At 42.5% G+C, this 22,274-nt stretch overlaps 1 protein-coding gene across 4 annotated transcripts in view; it reads left to right on the top strand.

Annotated features, from left to right (window-relative positions):
* Positions 1-22,274, top strand: part of Osbpl1a (oxysterol binding protein like 1A) — a 187,004-nt gene that overhangs the window by 60,173 nt on the left and 104,557 nt on the right. For all 4 annotated transcript variants that reach the window (XM_052741550.1, XM_052741551.1, XM_052741548.1 and 1 more), the window contains 2 exons: positions 4,158-4,239; positions 15,228-15,334. In XM_052741550.1, the coding sequence (XP_052597510.1) occupies positions 4,158-4,239; positions 15,228-15,334 (189 nt within the window). The remainder of the gene's footprint in view (positions 1-4,157; positions 4,240-15,227; positions 15,335-22,274) is intronic.

Raw genomic sequence — 22,274 nt, 5'->3', positions numbered from 1 at the left:
CAATGGGATGAACTCACAGACACCTTGGGTGGTGCTAACCACGTGAGTGAAGCATGATCCTAATTAGTCTTCACAGTAAAAACCTGGAGTCAGATATCAGGGTGAAAGCTGAAAGATCAGAGCAGCAAAGCAGCAGCCATCAGAGACTGTCCTGTCTCTACGAATCCTCAGACTGAGTGAGGGAGATCCTGTCTCCATGAATCCTCAAAGGCTTGAGATTCCCAAGTGCTGGAACTAAGGTGTCTGCCACCACCAACCTGCCCTGTTTCTCTTTTAGACTGGTTCAAGGGTGGCCTTGAACTCCTGATCTTCCTGCTTCCTCCTCTCAAGTGCTGGGATTAAAGGTGTGTGCCACCACTGCCTGGCCTCTGTGGTTAACTAGTGGCTAGCTTGGCCTTCTGATCTCTAGGCAAGCTTTATACAAACAAAATATCATATCAGCAAGTGAGGGTTTGTTTGTTGATGACATCTTAATTCTTTAGGATCTCAACTATATTTGTGATATACAAAATAATTAACAGAGAATACTAAATTTAAACCAAATGACAAAATAAAGTGAGTTTGTTTATTTAACTTATTTAGTTAAGTTAGTTTAGTTAACTAAAATGAATATGCAGAAAGGTGCACTTGCACAAACTGAGGGACTAATAAAGACGGTACAGCCACACGATGTGGCAGACTTGGTGTGCTGATGAACTCGGGTGCATAGCCTGAAAAGAGTGGAGAGTCAGGTACAGCGGGCATACCTGTAAGCCCACCTCTCAGGAGAATAAGGCAGCAGGATTGCCTAGAGCTTGAGGGTAGCCTGGGCTACACAGTGATTTTCAGGCTAGCCAGGGTTACATTTAGACCCTGCTTCAAAAAAGCAGAAACAGACTAGCAGAGCTATTGCTTGGTGAAAAGAAGGGTGCAGTCGGATGTGCACATTCACAGTCACGTGGTAGAGAGCGGCCCTGGAGGGAGGGGAAATGGGAAGTTCCACTTTGGGACAGGAACCAGGGCAAACGGGCTGTAGGGATGACAGTCAGGTGTAGGAGGGAGAATCACTTTTCGTTCCAGATCACTTTAGTGTTTACTTTTCTGTGAACATCTACTACAGTGTAAAACATTAAGCAGTTGCAGGGTCAGGCCAGTCACTGGGCACCAGAAGAACAAACACGTGCTGTGGATTGCAAGCCTCACACAAGAGAAGACAGAGCCTGGATTTGACTGGAGTTAAGAAGCTCATAGGTGCCGGGCGGTGGTGGCGCACGCCTTTAGTCCCAGCACTCAGGAGGCAGAGCCAGGCGGATCTCTGTGAGTTCGAGGCCAGCCTGGTCTACAGAGTGAGCTCCAGGACAGACACCAAAACTACACAGAGAAATCCTGTCCCGAAAAACAAAAAACAAAAAACTAAAAACAAAAACAAAACGAAACAAAAACTTATAGGTGATCACTAGGTACCACTCTCCACAATGTTGTTTTCTGCAAAAGTTAGGGTCTACAGTCTGTTATTTTCAAGGATTTATGTTTTTGAACCTTGTGTGAATCCTTCACCTGTCACACAGGATGCAGACCTTGCCCACCACCTCACAGAGTCCTGTCTCTGGCTGTTGAGGCTCACGACAGCAGCGTTGTTAGAAGCGCTGCCCATTTCTTGCTCTCCAGTTGCATGGGGACAGAGCTGTACAATCCGTAGTGGTGTGTATATTTAGTAGTTACTTTTTATTGCTAAATACTAAGTACTGTGCTTCTCTTCTTAATCAACTATGGATTCTCTAGCAAATATCTTAACTGTAGCTCCTTCCTACCCACTCCCTTGATGCAGTTTTAAGTGACCCTCCTAGTCAGGACAAGGTGGATGAACAGCATCTTGAGTCAGTGAAAGTGATAGCTGAAGAGTATGTGGACAGAAGTTGGAACAGGAGATGCGTGTTGTGGTGGACTGCTCACTGTTGGAACTCTCCGGTGCACTGGGCTTCTGTGCTTATGGGTATCACCCTTGTTCTGTAGATACTCTGCTGAGGTAACTTGGATCAAGTTAAAAATATTGTCAGATGTTAATATTAGGATAATGTTTACAGTGGGACTTCCCTTATATAATGAATAAATCAAATTTAAAACTTCAGTTTCCCTGGCATAAGGTTAATGATGTAGAAGTTAGCAGTGAGGCACCATGCTAGATATCACACGGTGCTCACAAGCACTACTTTTTTGAGACATGGCCCAGGCTGGGCAAGAATTCTTAATACTATGGCCTTAGCTTCTTCCTCAGTACCAGGATTGATAGATGTGTGGTTACTGCCTAGCCCAGAAGATTTTTTTGCTTTTTATAACTATTAATGAGGGTGATAGCAAATTAGAGAATGTGCTTTATTTTATTGTATTAAAAACTTCTGTCCTCTCTTAGTATCAATCAAGAGTTATGTTAATACTGGTGTTCATGGACTCTTCTGTAGCTAACTTTTATGTCCCTTGTTTTTTTTTTTTTTTTTTGGTTTTTCAAGACAGGGTTTCTCTGTGTAGCTTTGCGCCTTTCCTGGATCTCGCGCTGTAGACCAGGCTGGCCTCGAACTCACAGAGATCCGCCTGCCTCTGCTTCCCGAGTGCTGGGATTAAAGGCGTGCACCACCACCGCCCGGCTTATGTCCCTTTTAAACCAGTGGGCAGAGAAGCATTTTTTTTTAAAAAAAAGCTTGGACATAAATATGCTAAATGAAGGGGCATGTGACTCTAGCATTGACAGGTGGTACTGTGGAGGGTGTGGTTCACCTAGTTATACCCAGGAGCTGTGCAGTGCATCTGATCAGGAGTCTGCAGATGGAGTCAGTGCTTCCTTAGCCCACTTGCACCATGGGAAGGAAATGAGTCAGCAGTGGCATTGACTTCGCCATGAGCAGGAATAGTAATGTGCATCGTGTGAGAATGGTCTTCTATTAATAAGTCAAGAGGGATGCATTTAGTTGCAGTGAGTGTTTCTGGAGGGGCTTCCCTCCTTTCAACCTGTGTTCACAGGCAGTGTGGAAAAATGAGCAGCAAATCAACCCACTCTTTATAGGGTTTAAATTACACAGTATAAGCATTCCTCTCTTGATAAATAAGTAAATGTATGTTATATTTAGATGTCATTAGGAGTCTCAAAACAGAAGGGCTGATACACATTTAAAAGAGAACATTATCTGTCACTAATGTGGTCCCATGAATAATTCTGCTGTGGTTGGGTTGAGCTTTATAAGAGCTAAAAAATTTATAAAGTGAAATAGGAGAAAAGAGTGCTTACCTGTGTCACCTTGGCTCACAGCTACACTAGTTTAATTTTGAGTAAGCAGATGTTTTGTGATGCACCAGTTTATGTTCCGAGGACAGAGTAAGAAGCTGAGTCCATTACTCTGCCCACAGTAGTGATTCTAATATTTACAAAGTCTTGGTTCACAGAATAAACATTTTCATTTACCACGCCAGCAATCCAGCATGATTTTTGTGCTTATTCTTTTTGCTATATAAAACCAGCTTAAAACCGACAGTGATTTGCACTTTGTTCTTTGAATCTGCTCCAGGCTGGGATGCAAGTTAGATGAGGAATTTTTGTATTCATGTTTTATTCCTAGGAATCTTCCTATGAAGAAATTTAAAGTTTCAAGGAAGACTGCTCTCCATCATTGACTTTACCTTGTTTTCACTTACTTAAGCTTCAACTTACTTAAGAAAATGTCCTGCTTGGTCTGATGGTGTGGGTGGTGGCAGTGTGTATTTAAAATGCTGAATGAAGAATCAGTTTGTGATTTCCAAATGTTCGGGCCATCTGGATTTTTTTTTTAAACAAAAAACAGTTTTAAAGTGTATCCTTAAGAAATGCATTTAAGAAGAAAAAATGCATTTTATAATTTTTTTGGGGAATTTATTCATATCTAGCAAATCAAAGAAATTAACTCTGAATATGCATGGTGTAATGAGAGAGCACTGTGAAATAATGCAGTTGTGTGCTGTCTGCATGACTGATGTTGAAGTGTTTGGAGTTAAATACTTATTTTTATTAAACTACTTGATGAAATGCTTCATTCATATCCTTTTGTAAAGAGCCTTGTGTATCTGAATTGTAAATTTTGATAGAAACATTAATGCATAAGTAATTTTGAAAGTCCTTTATTGGTTTAATTCTGCTTTTTTTTTTCTTTCAGAGAGCACAAACATGTCAACAGAGACTAGATAGGGAAATTTACAACTTTCTCAAAATGATTAAGGAGTGTGATGTGGCCAAAGGTAAGGAGAGAGAGAGAGAGAGAGAGAGAGAGAGAGAGAGAGAGAGAGAGAGAGAGAGAGAAAGAACACGTGAATTACCTTGACCCTCTGTCAATTTGTGTGGCTGCACATTTTAGACTTTGTGTGTGTTGCTCTGGTGTGTGGGCACCATGCTTGCTTGCTTGTGCCATAGCATGCCTGTGGAGGACAGAGGACAACATATAGGAGTCAGTTCTTTCCTTCCATCATGTGAGTCCAGGGGACTGGCACCCGGGTTGTCAGGCGTGGCTGTGTGAGGCCTCTAACCACTGAGCCCTCCGATCACTGAGCTGTCTCGCCAGCTTCCGTTTCTCATTCTGATAACATTGCTTTGAAAAATGTTAGACTGATGCTCTCTTTTGCGCCTGGGTGGGTATGCTCCTCCCCACCCATTCTGCCGTGCCTTGTAGAGCAAAGCTCCTTTACTGAGACCTGCTGAGACTGGACCTCTGATGGGTTCAGTAAACAGGAAGGCCTCTCAAGGGATGGGTGGAAAGGATGGGAGAAGTAGATCAAGGGGTTCTCTCTGCTCCTCTATAACAGGACAAAGTGGGTTTCGTCTTGGTGAGTGCACAGACCCATAGCACCACCAGCGCAGACGTTTATCCTTGAGGAAGGAGAGCACTAGCGTTGTTTGAACGCCGTACTGTCCTTGAACAAAGAGTGTGTATCAGGAGACCCACCCATGCTCATATAGCAATGCACATGTAGGGTGGGCACATTCCTGGGCATGCTCTGATTAGGTTTACATGTCGGTTTTACAGGCTTGGTGCAGAAAGGAAAGCTGGCAGAATCATTTCTGCTGTGAGCAGAGAATTTAGCATTACGAGCAAAGTTTTCTCCAGGTCACAAAAAGAACGAGCTACAGTGATGTAGTGATTATGGCTGTCTCATGTGAGTTTCTTCAAAGAGCCTTAGCTGAAATAAAAGAGAACCAGCTTTGAAAGCATGTTACCAGTCTTTAAAGGGGCAGCAGCTTTACTCTATAAGAATAGGAGCCTTGCCTTAGGGCTAACACATCTTCCTGGGCCGTACTCTACAGTTCTGTTGACTCCCCTATCTGTCCCATGCCCCAGGTCTGTTTATGGCACCACCTCTGCATTCCTTGGTGTTCTTGGTCTTACTGTCTCCCCTTCCCAGTGTGGCAGCTGCCAGTCTGTTGCTTCACACAGCCCTCCTCACCTCTGAGAGTGGTGTCTTCCAGCCTTCAAGCATGACACAGATATGAAATCCCTGTTTCTCCCTCCCTCCCTCTGCCCTTTTCTTTTCTTACTTCTCTCCATCCCCTCCCCTCCCCCTTTCTCTGGGGAATGAAACAAATGACTATTACTTATCTAGCTTATACACTTGCAACTTATTTCTCTAAGAGTCAGGGAGAAAGGAGTATATGTCTGGTTAGTAGATGTGAGGTGGTTCAAATCACTAAGACCTTTTAGAAACAACTAAAATACGGCAGGCAGTGGTGGCACACACCTTTAATCCCAGCACTAGGGAGGCAGAAGCAGGTGGGTCTCTGTGAGTTCAAGGCCAGCCTGGTCTACAGAGTTAAACCCTGTCTGGGTAAAAAAAAAAAGAGAAATGAAAGGAAGAAGAAAGAAGGAAGGGAGGGAGGGGAGAGGAGGGAGGGAAGGAGGAAGGGGAGAGAGAGAGAGAGAGGAGGAGAGAGAACGAATGAGTGAACAAACCAAAATAGGGCAGAAGACGAGAAATTGCCGTGGTTTGCATTCTGGCCCACAGTAATCCCACAGTTAATGCCTGTAGCTTTTTATATCATGCTCTTCCCCTCTGGGTTCACTGTTTTATTTTAAAAATGTATTACATTTAATTTATTTTGTGTGCATGCATGTGCTTGTGTCTTTATTTTGCCCTTATTTGTTTCCACTTTCTTCCTTCTTGATTCCCCCCCCTTGATTCATAGGTCTTAAGTATGCAAGGCTGGCCCTCTGATCTCTGAGCTACATCCCAGGCCCAATGCTGAACATTTTGAAGACACAGTCCCACCCTCTTCTGACTTCGTGTTTTCAATAGGATGCTTTCCCGGCAGTCTGTCTTCTTTTCTGCCTCCTTTGGTGAGGCACAGCTTCAGACTGTGCCTTTGGTGTTCTGCAGTTTTACTCTGCCTGTAGGTTTGGATGTTCTTGCTCTGTGTATGACTTGCTTGAGTCTCTGTTCCTAGCATACAGACTCAGTAGTGACCTTTAAATCATTTTCTCTTAAAATTTTTGTTCCTTTTTTCCTCTTCTACCAGAAGAGAAAAATGGCAGCCGTGTGGAACTTTCTTATTTTATCCCCTAGTCATTAGTCTCTGAAAATGTCCACATTTTTGTGTTGCATTCAGATTTACTGGTTTGTGTTGGCTCTGTGCAGGGATTGAAGCCAGGCCTTGCCATGCTAAGCAAGAATTCTGCTGAGCTGTTTCCCATTCCTTCTGTGTTGCATTCTGATCATTTTTAAGAATCATTTTCTAGTTTGTTTCTCTCTCACTTTTGTCTCCTTTTTGGTTTAATCCCTTGACTTTGTGATGTCTAGTCTTCATGCCTTTCGGATTCCAGAAATTGAAGATGGAAGTTTTAAAATGTGTTTCGTAGGCTGAAAGATGGCTCAGCAGGTAAGGGTGCTTGCCATGGAGCCCGATGGCCTAGTTCAGTCCCTGAAACCCACATGGTGAAAGAAGACAGCAGACTTCTTGTTGACCTTTGACCTCTACATGTGTGCCACGGTATGCACACACCTACATACATGCATGTACACACACATACACACACACACACAAAATAAAAGAAATGTAAAAAGATTTGTTTCCCCATGGCAACATGATCTTTCTAAAGTATATGTAGTTATAATTTTCTCTCTACTCATTATACAGATACCAATTTAAAACCCTACTCAGAGCAGTCCTGTAGGTCAGGTTCTGCAGCTAATTCTTGAGTCTACAGAACATCACTCCCCTGGATTGCATCTTCATTTGAGCTCTTTAGTGGTGTGTATTTTCACTGCTTCCTGGATGTTAGAGTGTCCCTACAAAGTAACTTTCTGTCTCTGTTGAGGCTACAAAGGTTCTTCTGTATCCTGGCTGATGTTTTGAAATTGGGATTTCATAACTAGATGATCACAGGTCTAGGGATTCTCAATCACTCTGGCTCCACTTGGAGCCATAGGCAAAGTGACCTTCTCTATTGCTGGGCTCAAGGGAAGACTTTCCACCATGGTCCCCGCCCCATGGTGTGTGTATTTACAAGTGTTTACACTCTTGATTTAGGAGGGTGTCTTGGGTAGGATTTCTGTGCTTCGATAAAACACCATGATCATAAGTATGTTGGAGAGGAAAGGGTTTTTTCCTTTACACTTTTCTGTCTTAGTTCCTCATGGAGAGAAGTCAGGACAGAAACTCAAACAGGGCAGGGATCTGGAGGCAGGAGTTGATGCAGAGGCCATGGAGGGGTGCTGTTTACTAGCTTGCTCCCCAGGGCTTGCTCATCCTGCTTGCTTCTAGCACCCAAGACCACCTGCCCAGAGATGGCAGCATCCACAATGGACTGGACACTTGCCCCACAGACTTGCCTGTAGGCCAGTCTTATGGAGTACTTTTCTCAGATGAGGTGCTCTCTTCTGGAATGGCTCCAGCTTGTGCCAGTTGACATATAAACTAGCCAGCACAGAGAGAGTGCATCAGAGTGCCCTCGTGTCTATCGGTCCCTGGGTTCATGTTCTGACACCCACTTCTGTCCTTACCCTTGCTCACTACAGCCTGTCATGTCAGCCTTGACTTCCCTTTCTCATCTACGAGTCTCCTTTTGAGCTCTGTTGCATGTTACACTGTGGCTGCTATTGTGGTTGGCATCTTCTTTGGTAGGGTTGGGTGATCGCCTCTTGTCAACCCAGTCTGCCAGCTTCGCTGCGCTAATTGAGCTGTTCAACTCCATGTTACTGTTTTAGAAATTCAAAGCAGGGTAAGTTTCCAGCCTACAATTTAAAAATTGCATTTTTTTTCTGTCAGCCCTTTTCTGCTCTTCATTCATCCCCACAATATTTTTTTTTTTTTTTTTCTGAGACAGGGTTTCTCTGTAGCCTTGCCTGTCCTGGATCTCACTCTGTAGACCAGGCTGGCTTTGAACTCACAGAGATCCGCCTGCCTCTGCCTCCTAATTGCTGGCATTAAAGGTGTGTGCCACCACCGCCCGGCTCATCCCCACATTGTTTCTGTTCTTCTTCTCAAAAAATGTATCACCACTTCTCACAGCTTCCTAAGCCCATTCCTGTGGTCGCTCCTCTTCTCTGCCTGTCTGTTGTCGTTACCGCCCCCCGCCCCGCCCCGCCCCGCCCCGCCCCGCCCCGCCCCGCCCCCCAGCACTAGCCCATCAACCCTCTATTACTCGAATGTCCGCCTGTGTCAGTGGACTTCCTCGGTGCAGTTAGAGATTGTTCAGCCTTGTCTGAAGCCTCAGTGCCTGAAGGGTCCGCTCTGACTTCATGACCTGGTCTACTCACGTCAGTAGTGTTGTCTCTCTCTTCCTTGTCCTCTGATCTTGAACTTCTTTTTCTCATGTGTCAGGTTCTCTTAGCATGTTTATCACAAGGTTGAGGTGGGAGTTCGTCCTCATCATCATATATGTAGTTCCCCCTCTTTCTGACATCTCCGAGACTAGCCTCAGTGTTCTTGCTGTGTGTTTCCAAGTCACTTTGCACTTTCTCCCTTTATAGTCTAAGCAGTCTTTCTATAGTTTTGTGTCTGTTCCAGCTCTGGGTGGGTCTGCACTTTAGAAAAGATGGGAAGAGCAAGGAACGGCATAGGTCACAAGGGTTGCATGTAGTCAGCGCCATTCTTCAGCCTTGCTCCAGGCTGGCTTTCGGGCAGCAGGGTTGAGGATGGAGGCCAGCAGGTGAGGCCGTGTGTCTGTCTGGATAACTAGATGACCCAGTGGGTTCTGCTTCTGCCAGAGTCTGTAGCAGTCAGGAGAAAGGCGTGTTGTTTTTCCAAACGTGGACCAGCCTCACACACTGACACATCCTCACTTCGCTCTTTGTGGCAGAAACCTCACCAGGACTCCTCCTTGACCTGCCCGTAGGTGGGGCTCTCTCGGTCATGGTTCTGTTCTAATTAGTGTTTATTTCAGCTCTGTTCTCGTAACGTCAGTCAGGAGTTATGCAAGCCAATCGGTAGGTTTTGAGGGAGTTTCTATTCAGTTGGATTAAACGAATTTTAGTGCTTCATTCCAGTCTTCCTTGTTAAAGAGTTCAACGTATGTGGGCATAGTTCTGCTGCTTGCTCCTGTTTAGTTGAGCGAATGGGGTCTCCTGGAAAGATCCAGCTTTCAGAAAATCATTTTTAAGTATGATTCATTCTTTTTCCTATTCACTTTACATTTTCTCTGTATTCTGAAGTCTTCAAGGGGCTCCCCCCCCTTTCTAGATACAAGCTCTGCAAAGATAAAGACTTTTTGTCATTCTTTTTTTTCCTCTGGAACTTTCTTTGTGCATTGAAATATTATTTCTATAACTCACAAATTAATATCTTTTTTGTAAAATTTTTAATACAATATATTCTGACCATGGATTTTCCCCAACAGCTCTTCTCAGATCCTCCCCACCTCCCCACCCACCCAAGAAAGGGTGTGGAGACACCTTTATTTCTTCCTTTTTAGAAAGCATACAAACAAAACCCCCAAACAAACCAGAATATAAAAAGGAACAGAAAAGCACAAGACGCATGCCCTTCTTAAAGGTTCGTCTCAGCACCTGGCCTGGTGCCTTCTGCATGGTCGCTGCTCAGTCAATGGGACGTGAGATCTTAGCGCCTCTCTAGAGCCGCCTTGACCGTCCCGTGACCCTGTCCTCTCTTAGGACGGTAATTTAGGTAGGACATTTTATCCAGCTTGCCTTCAGCAACAGTGATGCTATTGCTCTTAAGACTCAAGTCGGCCCTCCTCTGTACCACAGTTGCTTCCTCTAACCCATAACCACTTCCTTCACTGCGTGTCTGACTTGTCGAAGAATGCTGCATTTGTTTGCTCTGAGTTTTCTCACAGCACTGGTATCTTATCATTGTTTAACCAGTTTAATACTGTACTTTGAGCTATGTATCTTATATCCTTTAGTGCAATTATTATAAATTACATACACATATGATATAATGTACATAGAGCATTCAGATGTACATACTCAGTGCATGATTGTTTCCAAACTAACATCTTAATTTGAGCCAGCTGGTCAATTTATATTCTTGGGTTATCTATGCTGTTCTATTTCCTGGGTTTTTTTTTTTTTTCAAGTTACAATTTTATACAGACATTTTGAAAAGATTTGATTTTTTTTTATTTGTATGTCTCATTTTCTTCACTTTCAGGAAAGAGTACTGATTTTGTGAGGAGTTTATTTGATTCTGATCTGGTAGTAAAGTCAGACTGAAAAATTACGCGCGCATTTCCGTGTATGCACACGTCTAGACAGAGGTCATTCCTCAGAGCCACTCCCCTTGTTTTCTGAGGTAGCTTCTCAGTCACCTGGATTTCCCAGGTAGCTGTGTGGTAAAGAGGTTTAGAGTTTGTGTGGATAGCAGAGTGGAGTGACAGATGCATTGGTTAGGGTTGCCACCAGCCCCACAGAGATCTTTAAGGAGGACAGCAGTTGAACTAGGATTGGGAAGGCAATGCATATATTTTCCAACCAAGAAACTTGTGAATATTAGGACATGTGACACCTAGAGAAATAATACCTCACACAAGGTCTGGAAGAAAAAAAAAGGAGGCTCTTCTAGGTAAACAGTTATTTTTAAGCCAACAGCCTGGCTCACAGCAATGTTGATAGTATCTTCAAGATTAGAGAGAGTCATGGACTTGTTCAGTGATAGAAGGTTGCCTAAGTTGTGTGGTGATATATCGTATACCCTAATAAAATTTGCTTGAAGATCAGAGGACAGAACAAGGCAGTAGATTAAACATAGAGGCCAGGCAATGGTGGAACACACCTTTAATCCTAGCACTTGAGAGACAGAGATCCATCTGTATCTCTGTGAGTTCAAAGCCACCCTGGACTACATGAGGTTGACTCAGTCTAGGAGAGAAATTGAGCCAGGCAGTGGTGGCACACACCTTTAATCCCAGTACTCGGGAATCACATGCCTTTAATCCCAGCACTTGAGAGCTCATGCCTTTGCTTTTTTCTCTTTTTTTGTCTAAAATAATAAAAGAAGCTTATAACTAATATAAGAAAAACTATATACAATAAGTATATATAATATATACAGTCAAGAATTACATTAACAATGTCCAGTCCATTAACATTTGACAAATTCAGAGGAAATACTCCATTATTTATCCTATTTTGGTGAGTCCAAAATGTCGTACCTAATTTACTTTCTGTCCTAGCTTGTATTACCAACCTAAAACTAGCTTTTGATGTGCTTCAAACATTACACCTCTTTAGTGAGTTTCGTTTTTAAATTTGTTAACAAGAAAAAGTATAACTATCTAATCTTTAACTCCCTCAGAGACCCAAGAAGGAAATAATATTTACAGAGTAAGCAGGAAGTGCAAACAAGCAACTTCCAAAAAATGTGAGAAATGACAGAAACAGCTGGCTGCCTGGACAGTCACTCAAGGTTCCTCTGCAATGTTGGGGCATCCATCTTCAGCCCATAGGCCTAGCATATCTGACAGACTTATCTGTGAAGCAGGATTTTCTGAAGGGCCTTCCTACCTTGTCTTGGCAAGGTTTGGCAGTCCTTTCTTTTGTGTCTTGCTTGTCCATTTGTACAGCATACTGTCAGCAGTCGAGGCAAGGGCATTTTCTTGCCCAGTGACTAAAACTCCACGTGGAGTTTTCTTCAATGTTCATCATCTTCTCTGAAGTAGATTGGTGGCTGCCAGGAGCCGACATATCTCATTGTCATACATCTTAAATGCCATATTAGGTAGATCTCTGAAGTGTTTGAAGATGACCTGTTTATCTAAAATATATATTTGACCTTGAAAATATCCCTAATATGACTTACAAGTTTGATTGTAATGACTACTAACTTGCATTTCTCTATATCCTAATTAGTTGGTAATAATAACTTTCAAGGACTAGCAATTTGCATTACATTGTTAAATTAACTGATTAGGTACAATACCTTGAACAAGATTAGAAACATATATACAGTATGTTCTAACAAAATTAATCTCAAATTTGTGTCAATATACAAAATTTGTATACATTATACAAAAATCCAATCCAATGTAACATATTTAAAACTAGTAGTTGTTTTTTAACAGTAGATTCAATATTCTACCATTTATGTTATCATATCTATATTCTCCCTCTTTTCAGAGTAGATTCAGTAATCTACTTTTTTATCCTATCATTTTCATATAATACATGAGATTTAATTTGCTACATAGACAAAAGAACCAAGTACGTTCTCATTATTTTTAAAGCTTATCCAATTAAAAATTGTACAGTATAATCATGAAAAATGACAGATTGTGGGCTTTTTATGTGTTTCTAAAGCGAAGCTTTTTCTAGCATGATCTTCTAGCAGCTTTCATGACTTTAAAAATAATTTTAGTACAAAAATAATTTTTACCTCAAACTTAGCAATTACATTATTATAAGGAGGCCAAATAAGGTAACATAGTGGCTGTTTTGCATTCATGCATGGCAGTTTAGTTGTTTCCATATATTAACAGCCTAAAACATGTTTTTAGTGATTCATAGTTGATCACCTTTCTGAGGTTCAGGTGTTCTTTCTTAATGTGTAACAGTATGTAAATGTTGTTGTTAAGAGGCATGCCCGTGCGAACTGGTCTGTGTAATGCTGAGGTGGATCATAAGCCAGGGGTCCTCAGCTCTTAAAGCAAACTGCCACAGAAATTAAGGTTTATCTCAAGATCTTGTTTTAACAATAATTTTCCAGAGAAATGAAACAATGTGTGTGTGCATGTATGTTTGGAAAGCTTCTAGAATGAGTTTGCTGTATTAAGTATTCCTTGTGGGTTTGAACAATATTTGTTTTGTAGTAATCAAATATCTAAATCAGAAATTATCTACCAGGTAGCTTTTATTGGGGGATGATTAAGTGTGTGATGGTATTTACCTAGAAAAACAGATCCCTGATTTTTATCTTAGAGTCACTTGTGTCACGAAGGTGGAAAATTACTAGATTACCTCAGAACATTTATGGAAGACAAAGGCTGGGTCTGCTCTTTCTTGTGTGTCTCACAGTAGTGTGCGGCATCTGTTACATTTCTATTGCTGGAGTCCCAGACATCCAGCATGTGCTACTTTCTTAGCCATTTAACAAGCAAATAGAGAATAAACCTTGACGGTGTGCATACCAAAGATCCAAAACGAAAGACTAAGTATGTAAAGTCATATATTTCAGAGTATAGCAGCTTCCAGCCATTTGTGTTCGTTTAGAGTCGCTGTCACTGGGGACCTGTTGGGGACACAGGGCACTGGGGCTCTGCCTGCCCTGATACTAAGGAAAGGCGGTTCATTTCTGTGTTTGCTCATTTCCCCCTGCCGTGTTCTCCTCTGCCCTGTGTTTGGATAAATAGTTTTCCTGCACAGGACCCTTTTCCTTAAATCACATTAATGTAGACAGTCTTGGAATATTTGAAACAAGACTGAGGAAGATCGGTGGGTAGAGTTTACCACCTTTGTGGTGACGTAAACACTTGCACACGTGTTCTTAGTGATGTGCCTGAGATCTTAAACTTTTCTCCTCAGACCATCATTCCTCTCGAGCTGGAAGTGTTGGCATCGTAGTGGGACCTACTGCTGGTGGCCTGACATTTGCTAAGTTTCTCTTTGGCTTAACTGGCCTTGTCTATGGTCTTAACATTGTTTTAAATAAGTCAAGATTATTTGAAATGCCTGGCGGTGGTGGCGCACGCCTTTAATCCCAGCACTTGGGAGGCAGAGCCAGGCGGATCTCTGTGAGTTCGAAGCCAGCCTGGGCTACCAAGTGAGTTCCAGGAAAGGCGCAAAGCTACACAGAGAAACCCTGTCTCGAAAAACCAAAAAAAAAAAAAAAAGATTATTTGAAATACAAAGAAGGCTGCAGATTTTTCTTTTTCAGTTTTATTTTAATGAAAAGTTTCTTAGATACTAAGAATTTTATTTAGTTGAAAGAATTTAAATGATTGTAGTGTGCAATTAACAGAAAGCCAAGCATTTATCTTGCATGAATCTGGACAGGCTACTCACAGCATTTTACTCACTGCAAGTGATAAATGTCTGTTTTACAGCTTTGTCTCACCAGCATTGTTCTTGTTCTCTTTCTTCCTTCCTTCCTTCCTTCCTTCCTTCCTTCCTTCCTTCCTTCCTTTCCTTCCTTCCCTTACTTCCTTCTTTTTTTTTTTTTTTTTTTTTTTTGGGTAAATGGTTAAGCTCTGTCCTGCCTGACAGTCAGGGTCTGGTACTGTCATTTTCTTCTTTGTCCCCAGCTCAAGCATACGGACAGGCAGTGGGCTTCCAAAGGGGATACAGTTTTGAAAGTACAAATATCCATTTATGCCAAACACTTTTCCAAATAAGAGCTAGAGGAAGTTGAATTAATGCCGCCTTCAGATATGTTAGCCTCCATGTCAACCACAGATTATTTTTGTCTCTTTTTAGCACTTCGCTTTTGAATAAAATTACTTACCCAGCAGAGGCTGTCATGAAGGGAAACACGGTGTTTAGAAGCAGCACTTCCTGCCCTCTTGGCTGCTTTCCTTAAGCATCCAAGACTGTCGGTCCCTGTGGGCTTTGTAAGGTCTTAGCTGTCCTTCTGGGGTGGCAGGCTGCTCAGCGGCCTTGTCCTTCTCTGGTCCTAACTGATGCATGCCATGGCAGCAGCTGCTGACCTACAGCGGGAAGGACACACCGATGTCCCTGTTCGCACAGCAGGGAGGACCCGTGCAGTAGTGGCCAGAGTGCTTTGGGTTTCACGTCAGCGTTCCTTCACACCTCACCCACTGTGTGCCCCCACTTGTGTTTGTTTGTAGACATGCTGCCATCATTTCTGCAGAAAGCCGAAGTGGTCTCCAAAGCTTCCAGAGAGACGTGTGTGGCGTTGAGTGACTGCCTCAACCTCTTCACTAAACAAGAAGGGGTAGGTCATTCAGAATTGAATTTTTAAAAGCAATTGCTTGGGTGTCATATGCCTAATATCTAATAAGCCACTGCGTTCAAGCTATTCAAAAGTAGTACAAAATTAGTATTATCAAAGGAAATGAAAACTTCATTTTCCATCAAAATTCAGAACTTATTCATTCTTGATCAGATAGGGCGATTGTGAAATCACCTGTGTTTACATCTTTGGGATGTATTGATGTAGCCATACTTAATAAACATGTGTAACATTGATCTACCCATGGTGGTTGTTGACGCTTCAGTGAGGGGGTGGGAGAGTAGACTTGAACAAACCTCTGCGTGTGCGTGTTACGGAATGCCTGACATCTAGAACCAGGGTATTGTTAGATTGCCTCTCTGAACTGAACTCCACGATGACCTTTCCTCTACTGCTTTCCTGTTCAACAGTATGCCATTGGATTTCCAAATTTGAGTAAGAGCACTGTGCATGTCCATTCATTATTCTTTTTCTAGGGGTTAAAATGTTGTAAAATGTCTTTTTAGTCGTCTGAACTGGTGTTTTAATTGCTTGTCTGTTTTTTAAATTTCCATTTCATTTTATTGTCTATAGATACATGTTTGACCTTTATTTTCTGAATTAAGATACCAAATTTCTTTTTGTTATAATTTATTTGCATTTTTGGTCAGAAATTGGGTTTGATAAAATTGGAAACATTCAGCTGGTTTTATGTTTTTTTTTCTTTTTTATGCAGAGATTGGACATTTTGTTCTCCCCTGGGTAAGGCAGAAGCCTGACAAGTTCATATACAAGTTTAAAAATTCTGCCTTTGTATGTGTGTCACAAATCTCATGTATGATATTATGTAGAATAAAAGAAAACATTAGTATGAATTCATTGAAAACAGTCTTTAAAAGAATTATGTCACAGCCACAGGAAACCTTAACTGTGCATTAAGCATTTTGTTATTATTAGCCTCTTTTTCAGACAGGCATTGTAGTCCTGGTTGTCCTCAAATTCACGATCCTCCTGCCTCGACTTCCACACTACTGTGTACCACACAGCTGTGTACTAGTGGTGTATATGTGCTTTGTTATAGACATAGATGTATTTTTCTTTCCACAGTGTCAAGATTTATTGAACAATAGTGTTCCCAAGGCTGAAGAGAGCTCAGTGGTTAGGAGCACTTGCCACTCTTATAAAGGACCCAAGTTAGGTTCCCAGAACCTAGATTGCTTGGCTCACACTGCCTATAACTCCAGCTCCAGAAGATCCAAGGCCCTCTTCCAGACTCTGGGCACTGCATTCAAGTGCACATCTCCCCTCTAATCTCCCATATACACATAGTTTAAAATAATTAAAAAATACTTATAACTTCTAATAAAAGTGCATTTATAAGCTAAGTCAATTTTCTTGATTGTAATTGTAATTTACCATACTTCTGATTTTGCTTGATAGACTGTTATTGGAAGTCACAGATTCTTTTATTCTAACCGTAAGTCATACATGTGGCCGGGCGGCGGTGGCACACACCTTTAATCCCAGCACTCAGGAGGCAGAGGCAGGCGGATCTCTGTGAATTCAAGACCAGCCTGGTCTACAAAGCAAAATCCAGGACGAGCACCAAAACTACACAGAGAAACCCTGTCTCGAAAAACAAAAACAAAACAAAAACAATGTAAGGAGATACAGGGTACTGAATGGTGAGGAAAAGTCAGAAGGCTACTGAGGGTCTCCGAAGGCAGGACTAGAGAGCTGGTGTAGAGACAGAGACCAAGGCAGAGAGTTAGGAATCAGGTCACAGAGCTTATGCGGTGGAGAAGGGCAGAGCCTGTTCAGGCAGAGCTGATTCCAGGTGTAAGGCCAAGCCTAGGCGAATGGCAGTTCAAGTGTGTCAGGGAAGTGTACTACTCTGCCTTTTAGGGAGAGAGCCGCAAGTTCACTGCAAGTGAAGACTGTGCTCCTGATGGTTTTATGTCAGGTGTGAGCCACTTTCGCCGTGTGTGGCTCCTTCTCCTACATGTTGGGGGTTTCAGCCTTCGTTTGTCTGCTGTGTGTGGCGTGTCCTTGGACTTGGTTTTCTGATTCAGCTTTGGCATGTGCCCATGTCCACATTTTCCTTGGCTAAGTTTGTAGGTGATGTTTTACTTGGCATGAATAAGCTAACTGTTGGTCTGTGCCATGGTTTGTGCTGTGCAGATGGCAGTTGTTTACCTGCACAAACCAGATAAAGTCATTCTGCATTAGCACTTTCACCCGAAATGGGGCAAATGCTGTTGCATAAAATGGAGTCACCCAGGGCAAGACACAACCCACAAGATGCTGTTATTTTTACAACCTAGAGCAAACATGCCTAGCCTGCTGTCCTCAACCTTCACACCATTATGCCTTTTAATGATTAAATGTCAATTTTTCTAAAAACATCGCTTCTCAGCATTTCTGTTTGTGGTGGCTTGCGGATTTCATATACTAGTTTGTTTAAATGAGGGATGATGATATAGTGTTCTAAGTAGATCTGAACTGGGATCATAACTCTGGAATCAACACATTATAGTACTGACCTCATACATTATTTAGAGTGGTGTAAACCAAATCTCTCATTTCTCATGTGGTACCTAATGAATGTTCAGACCCTGTTTGTTCTAGGGAAGTATGATTTTTAAGGCTGAACAATAGTTAGGTTGGTGTGTGTTTAATTTCTGGAAAAACACATGTGTTCTAATTTTTAAACCATCTGCTTAATAAAACAGTACATAACCCATCTCCTACTGAAAATCAATCTAGAGAGACAAAAGTATTCACCTTTGGTGGTAAGACTATTAAATTCTTTTAGACTCTAAAGTTTGCCAGGAAGATTAAATGCAGTAGTTTAAGCAGAATGCCCGGTGCCTGGAGAGCACTGAGCTGTGAATAAAAACCTACAGTTATAATCGTAAGATTTTATATAACATACTGTGATACTACCTCTCTGGGTCTTTAACGTTTCTTTTGTCTTGCTTTGAGAAAAGGAAGTATTATCTAAGGAAACTTTATTTGAATGCTGAGTGTGGAGTAGCACACACCTGTAATCTCAGCACTTGGGCTAACGCAGGAGAATCACCATGAGTTCAAAGATAGCCTGGACCACGTGCTGAGTTTGAGAACACTCTGGGCAGCATAGTGAAACTGTTCACCAACCCCCTCAAGAAAAGAAAAAAAAAATGATTTCCCTACTCTTGGGATGATTCTGTTTGTTCCCATTCTCATCTCTTGCATGTAAGTAGCAGTGTGTGACAGTGTCCCTGACTTTGATGTCTGCTGTAAAGGAGACACACAGGAAGTTGTCAGGAGCCCTGAAAGTGGAGCGGGCCTGGTTTCACTTTCAGTCTTCAGCCAAGTATGCGATGGGTTTCTGTAAAGTGAAATGTCTAACTAATACAGGATCAGTTGCCTCCGGGTGCATAGTTACACAGGGAATGTAACATGTGACATGGACAGCTTCTCACTTAGTAGCTGGTATTTAATGTTCCAGACTTCAGTGTACCTTTAAGATAGCATTCAGAAATACTGTGAAAGCCCATCTCTGGGTAAAACGCATGGGTTTTTGGAGAAATGAAAGTGAATGGTAAGTACTGTCTATGGAGTTTGTACTTCTTCCTTTATCATCCTCCTCCTCATCTTTTTTTATTTAAGTTTTTTTTTAAAGATTTATTTATTTATTATGTATACGGAAGAGGGTACCAGGTCTCATTACAAATCGTTGTCAGCCACCACGTGGGTGCTGGGAGTTGAACTCAGGACCTCTGGAAGAGCAGTCAGTGCTCTTAACCTCTGAGCCATCTCTCCAGCCCCCCTCATCATCATCTTAAGACAAGTTTTCAGTACACAGCCGTAGCTGACCTTGAACACTCAATGCTTCCAGAGTGCTGGTATTACAAGCAGGAACCACTGTGCCAGACTTGAAGTTTGTCTTTCAAATTCAGTGGAGTCTCAGCATAGGGATGGAGTAGCCTTATCGAGATCAGAGTGGCATAATTATGTTCTGTAATGTCTTTATAAATTGCATTTCTACTATCTGAAGCTTTTATTAGAAGAGCAATTGTAAGTTTTGAAGACATGCAGACTTGTGTCTCATTCCTAGCTCAGCTGTTTAATCTCTCTCTCTCTCTCTCTCTCTCTCTCTCTCTCTTTTTTTTTTTTTTTTTTTTTGGTTTTTCGACACGGTTTCTCTGTGTAGCTTTGTGCCTTTTCCTGGAACTCACTCTGTAGCCCAGGCTGGCCTTGAACTCACAGAGATCGCCTGGCTCTGCCTCCTGAGTGCTGGGATTAAAGACTTGTGCCACCACCGCCTGGCCTAATCTCTTGTTTTTTAATACATCCTCCTTGTCAATGTGGTGGCCAGATGAAAACACGTGGTAGTTTTGAAGACTAAAGGAGATCCTCATGGCCAAACACCTATTTTGTACCTGCTTCAGAACACACTGGGATGGCTGTGAGCTGCTGAGCCCTTAGCAATACAAACCTGCTCTTATTCTAGTCTGTTTACTTGGCAGTTATTTTAAAAGGTGTTCCCTTGCTTTGATGGTTGTTTTCTGCAGTGCTAGAGGTGGAACCCAGGGCCTTGTGCATGCTAGGCAAGCACTCTGCACTCTGCCACACTCCAGCCCACACACTGATTTTAGAATGTAAAAATTTAAAACAGTTTTATATTTTCAGGTGTCATGAGATTGTCTCTTTGCATGTCAGCCATTACTCTTTGCCTTGATACAAAGATACCTTTAAGAAAATATTCACAGGATTGTGCTAAAGAGAACTGTCTAATCATGCCTTTAAATTCTTATGTGCTCCTTGGATTTTATAATAGCTATGTGCTTGCATTTAGCAGTGGAATACTGACCCCTTTTGATTTACTTGGTCTAATACTGTTTATTCATGAGGAAAGCAGAGTACCAGACTTGGTAAAATCACACTCTTGATTGAGTAGGCTGACTTGATATGGGAATTAAGGCAGTTTCAGTGTTTGTGGACCTTTGTGCGTGAGTCTTATGTCTTCTGTTTCTGTAATTTGTGCCTGTTTTTGCTTTTTTGGGGAATGCTCATGTGAGCTACATGGCTAGAGTTTTCATTATAACCTGTAGATAAATGAAGTATTATTGCAGACAATTTTATTTATTAAAACAAAAAACAAAAATATAAAAACAAAAACTGAGCCAGGCGGTGGTGCCACACACCTTTAATCCCAGCACTCAGGGGGCAGAGGCAGGTGGATCTCTGTGAGTTCGAGGCCAGCCTGGGCTGCAGAGTGAGTTCTAGGAAAGGCTCCAAAGTTACACAGAGAAACCCTGTCTCAAAAAAAAAAAAAACAAAAAACCAAAAGTAAGTAAATAAATAAAATAAAAAATAAAAACTGTTTGAGAAAATGATAATATTCTCAAATAAACTGAAAACTTTGGTGTGTGTGTGCACTTGTGTTTGTGTGCTCGGGGGTGGGGCGGGAGGTTGGGAAGCCTGAGGAGAGCTTTGGCTGTTGTTCCTCTGACACCACCCACCTTGTGTTTTGAACAAGGCTGTCATTGGCCTGGAATTTGCCAAATAGGCTAGGCTGGCTGGCATGCCCCGGGATCCACCTGTCTCCTGTGCCCTCTAGGGTTACAAGTGTGAGCCATCAGGCCCAGCTTTTCCACTTGGGTTCTGGGGCTCAAACTCAGGTTCTCTTGGAGCATGCAAGGCAAGTACATCACTGCCTGAGGTACCCCTACCCCCAGTTGTTGATCTTTAAAATGGAAAGCTACAGGAACACATGGAAATAGTGATGCTGTGGTGGCTTTTGTTTTCTCCCTCTAACTTGGTCTGAGACTTTCTCAAAAAGCTAGAGATTTCTTGGGCAGTGGTGGCGCACGCCTTTAATCCCAGCACTCAGGAGGCAGAGACAGGCAGATCTTTGTGAGTTCGAGGCCAGCCTGGTCTACAAAGTGAGTTCCAGGAAAGGCGCAAAACTACACAGAGAACCCTGTCTCGAAAAACAAAACAAAACAAAAAGCTAGAAATTTGTTTTATAAATTATTTATTTCTATGGTTTTTCTCACTAGGTCCTAGAAGTGGTATAGTGAGACATGGGAGCCATCATTGGCATTCCCCTTGTTTTGGTATTATGTTCCTGTGTGCTTAGTCAAACCAGTTTTTCCAAGTCAGGAATCTGCCTGTCTGAAGTTGCTAGAAGCTCACTTGTAAGCATTGCATACTTTCATGTTAAGCCTCCTGCTGCTGAGGAGAGGTGACCCAGATGTATGGCTGGTGATGATGGTGTAATGGAAAGATCCAGATACCAGACTGGACCATCCGAAAGGTGTCCAGTCTGTGCTGCTCCTCTGGATAGGACACTGATCCCTTTGAAGAGAAATCATGTGATTGTGTGGGTTGCCACTATTCCAGGGCGTGACCCCTGATGATGTTCATCTGACTTCCTGTGCTTGCTGTCTGTCAGCACCTCATCCTTGTGTGCCCCTGCTCTTGTCTGCTGATGGTGAGGACAGGTCCTCCAGCTCCGCCCCCTCCCCACTAGTCGGTCAGGGCACACTCCATGAGCCCATACCATCCCCTCCCTGCAGCTTGTGTGGGCATGCGCGCCTGCCTGCCTGCCTGCCTTCCTTCTCTTATTCATAGAGAATCGTCTCTGCATCTCTTTCCAGTCATTCCTGAAAACGTGGCACTTCTCCTTCCAGGTTCTTCCGCTGCACCGAAGACGTGGTGCTTAGTGTCTCCTTGTTAAATGAGAGCACGTGTTTGTCGTCGCTGTTCCAAGACAGGCGCTCATGTAAACTCACTATGTAGCCAAGGATAACCTTGAACTCTTGATCCTCCGGCCCCTATCTCCCTAGTGCTGGGATTACAGATTGTGTGCACTAAGCCTGCTGAGAGGACACTTGTAAATTATCTTGCTTGCTTTCTGAAGGACTTGACATTTTGCTACTTAACTGCTTTT

Source organism: Peromyscus californicus, unplaced genomic scaffold (genome assembly GCF_007827085.1).
Source record: "Peromyscus californicus insignis strain IS unplaced genomic scaffold, ASM782708v3 Scaffold_17__1_contigs__length_78620276, whole genome shotgun sequence".
Taxonomy (NCBI): domain Eukaryota; kingdom Metazoa; phylum Chordata; class Mammalia; order Rodentia; family Cricetidae; genus Peromyscus; species Peromyscus californicus.
The sequence above is the reverse complement of the archived record's forward strand: the minus strand, read 5'-3'. Positions and strand labels throughout refer to the sequence as shown.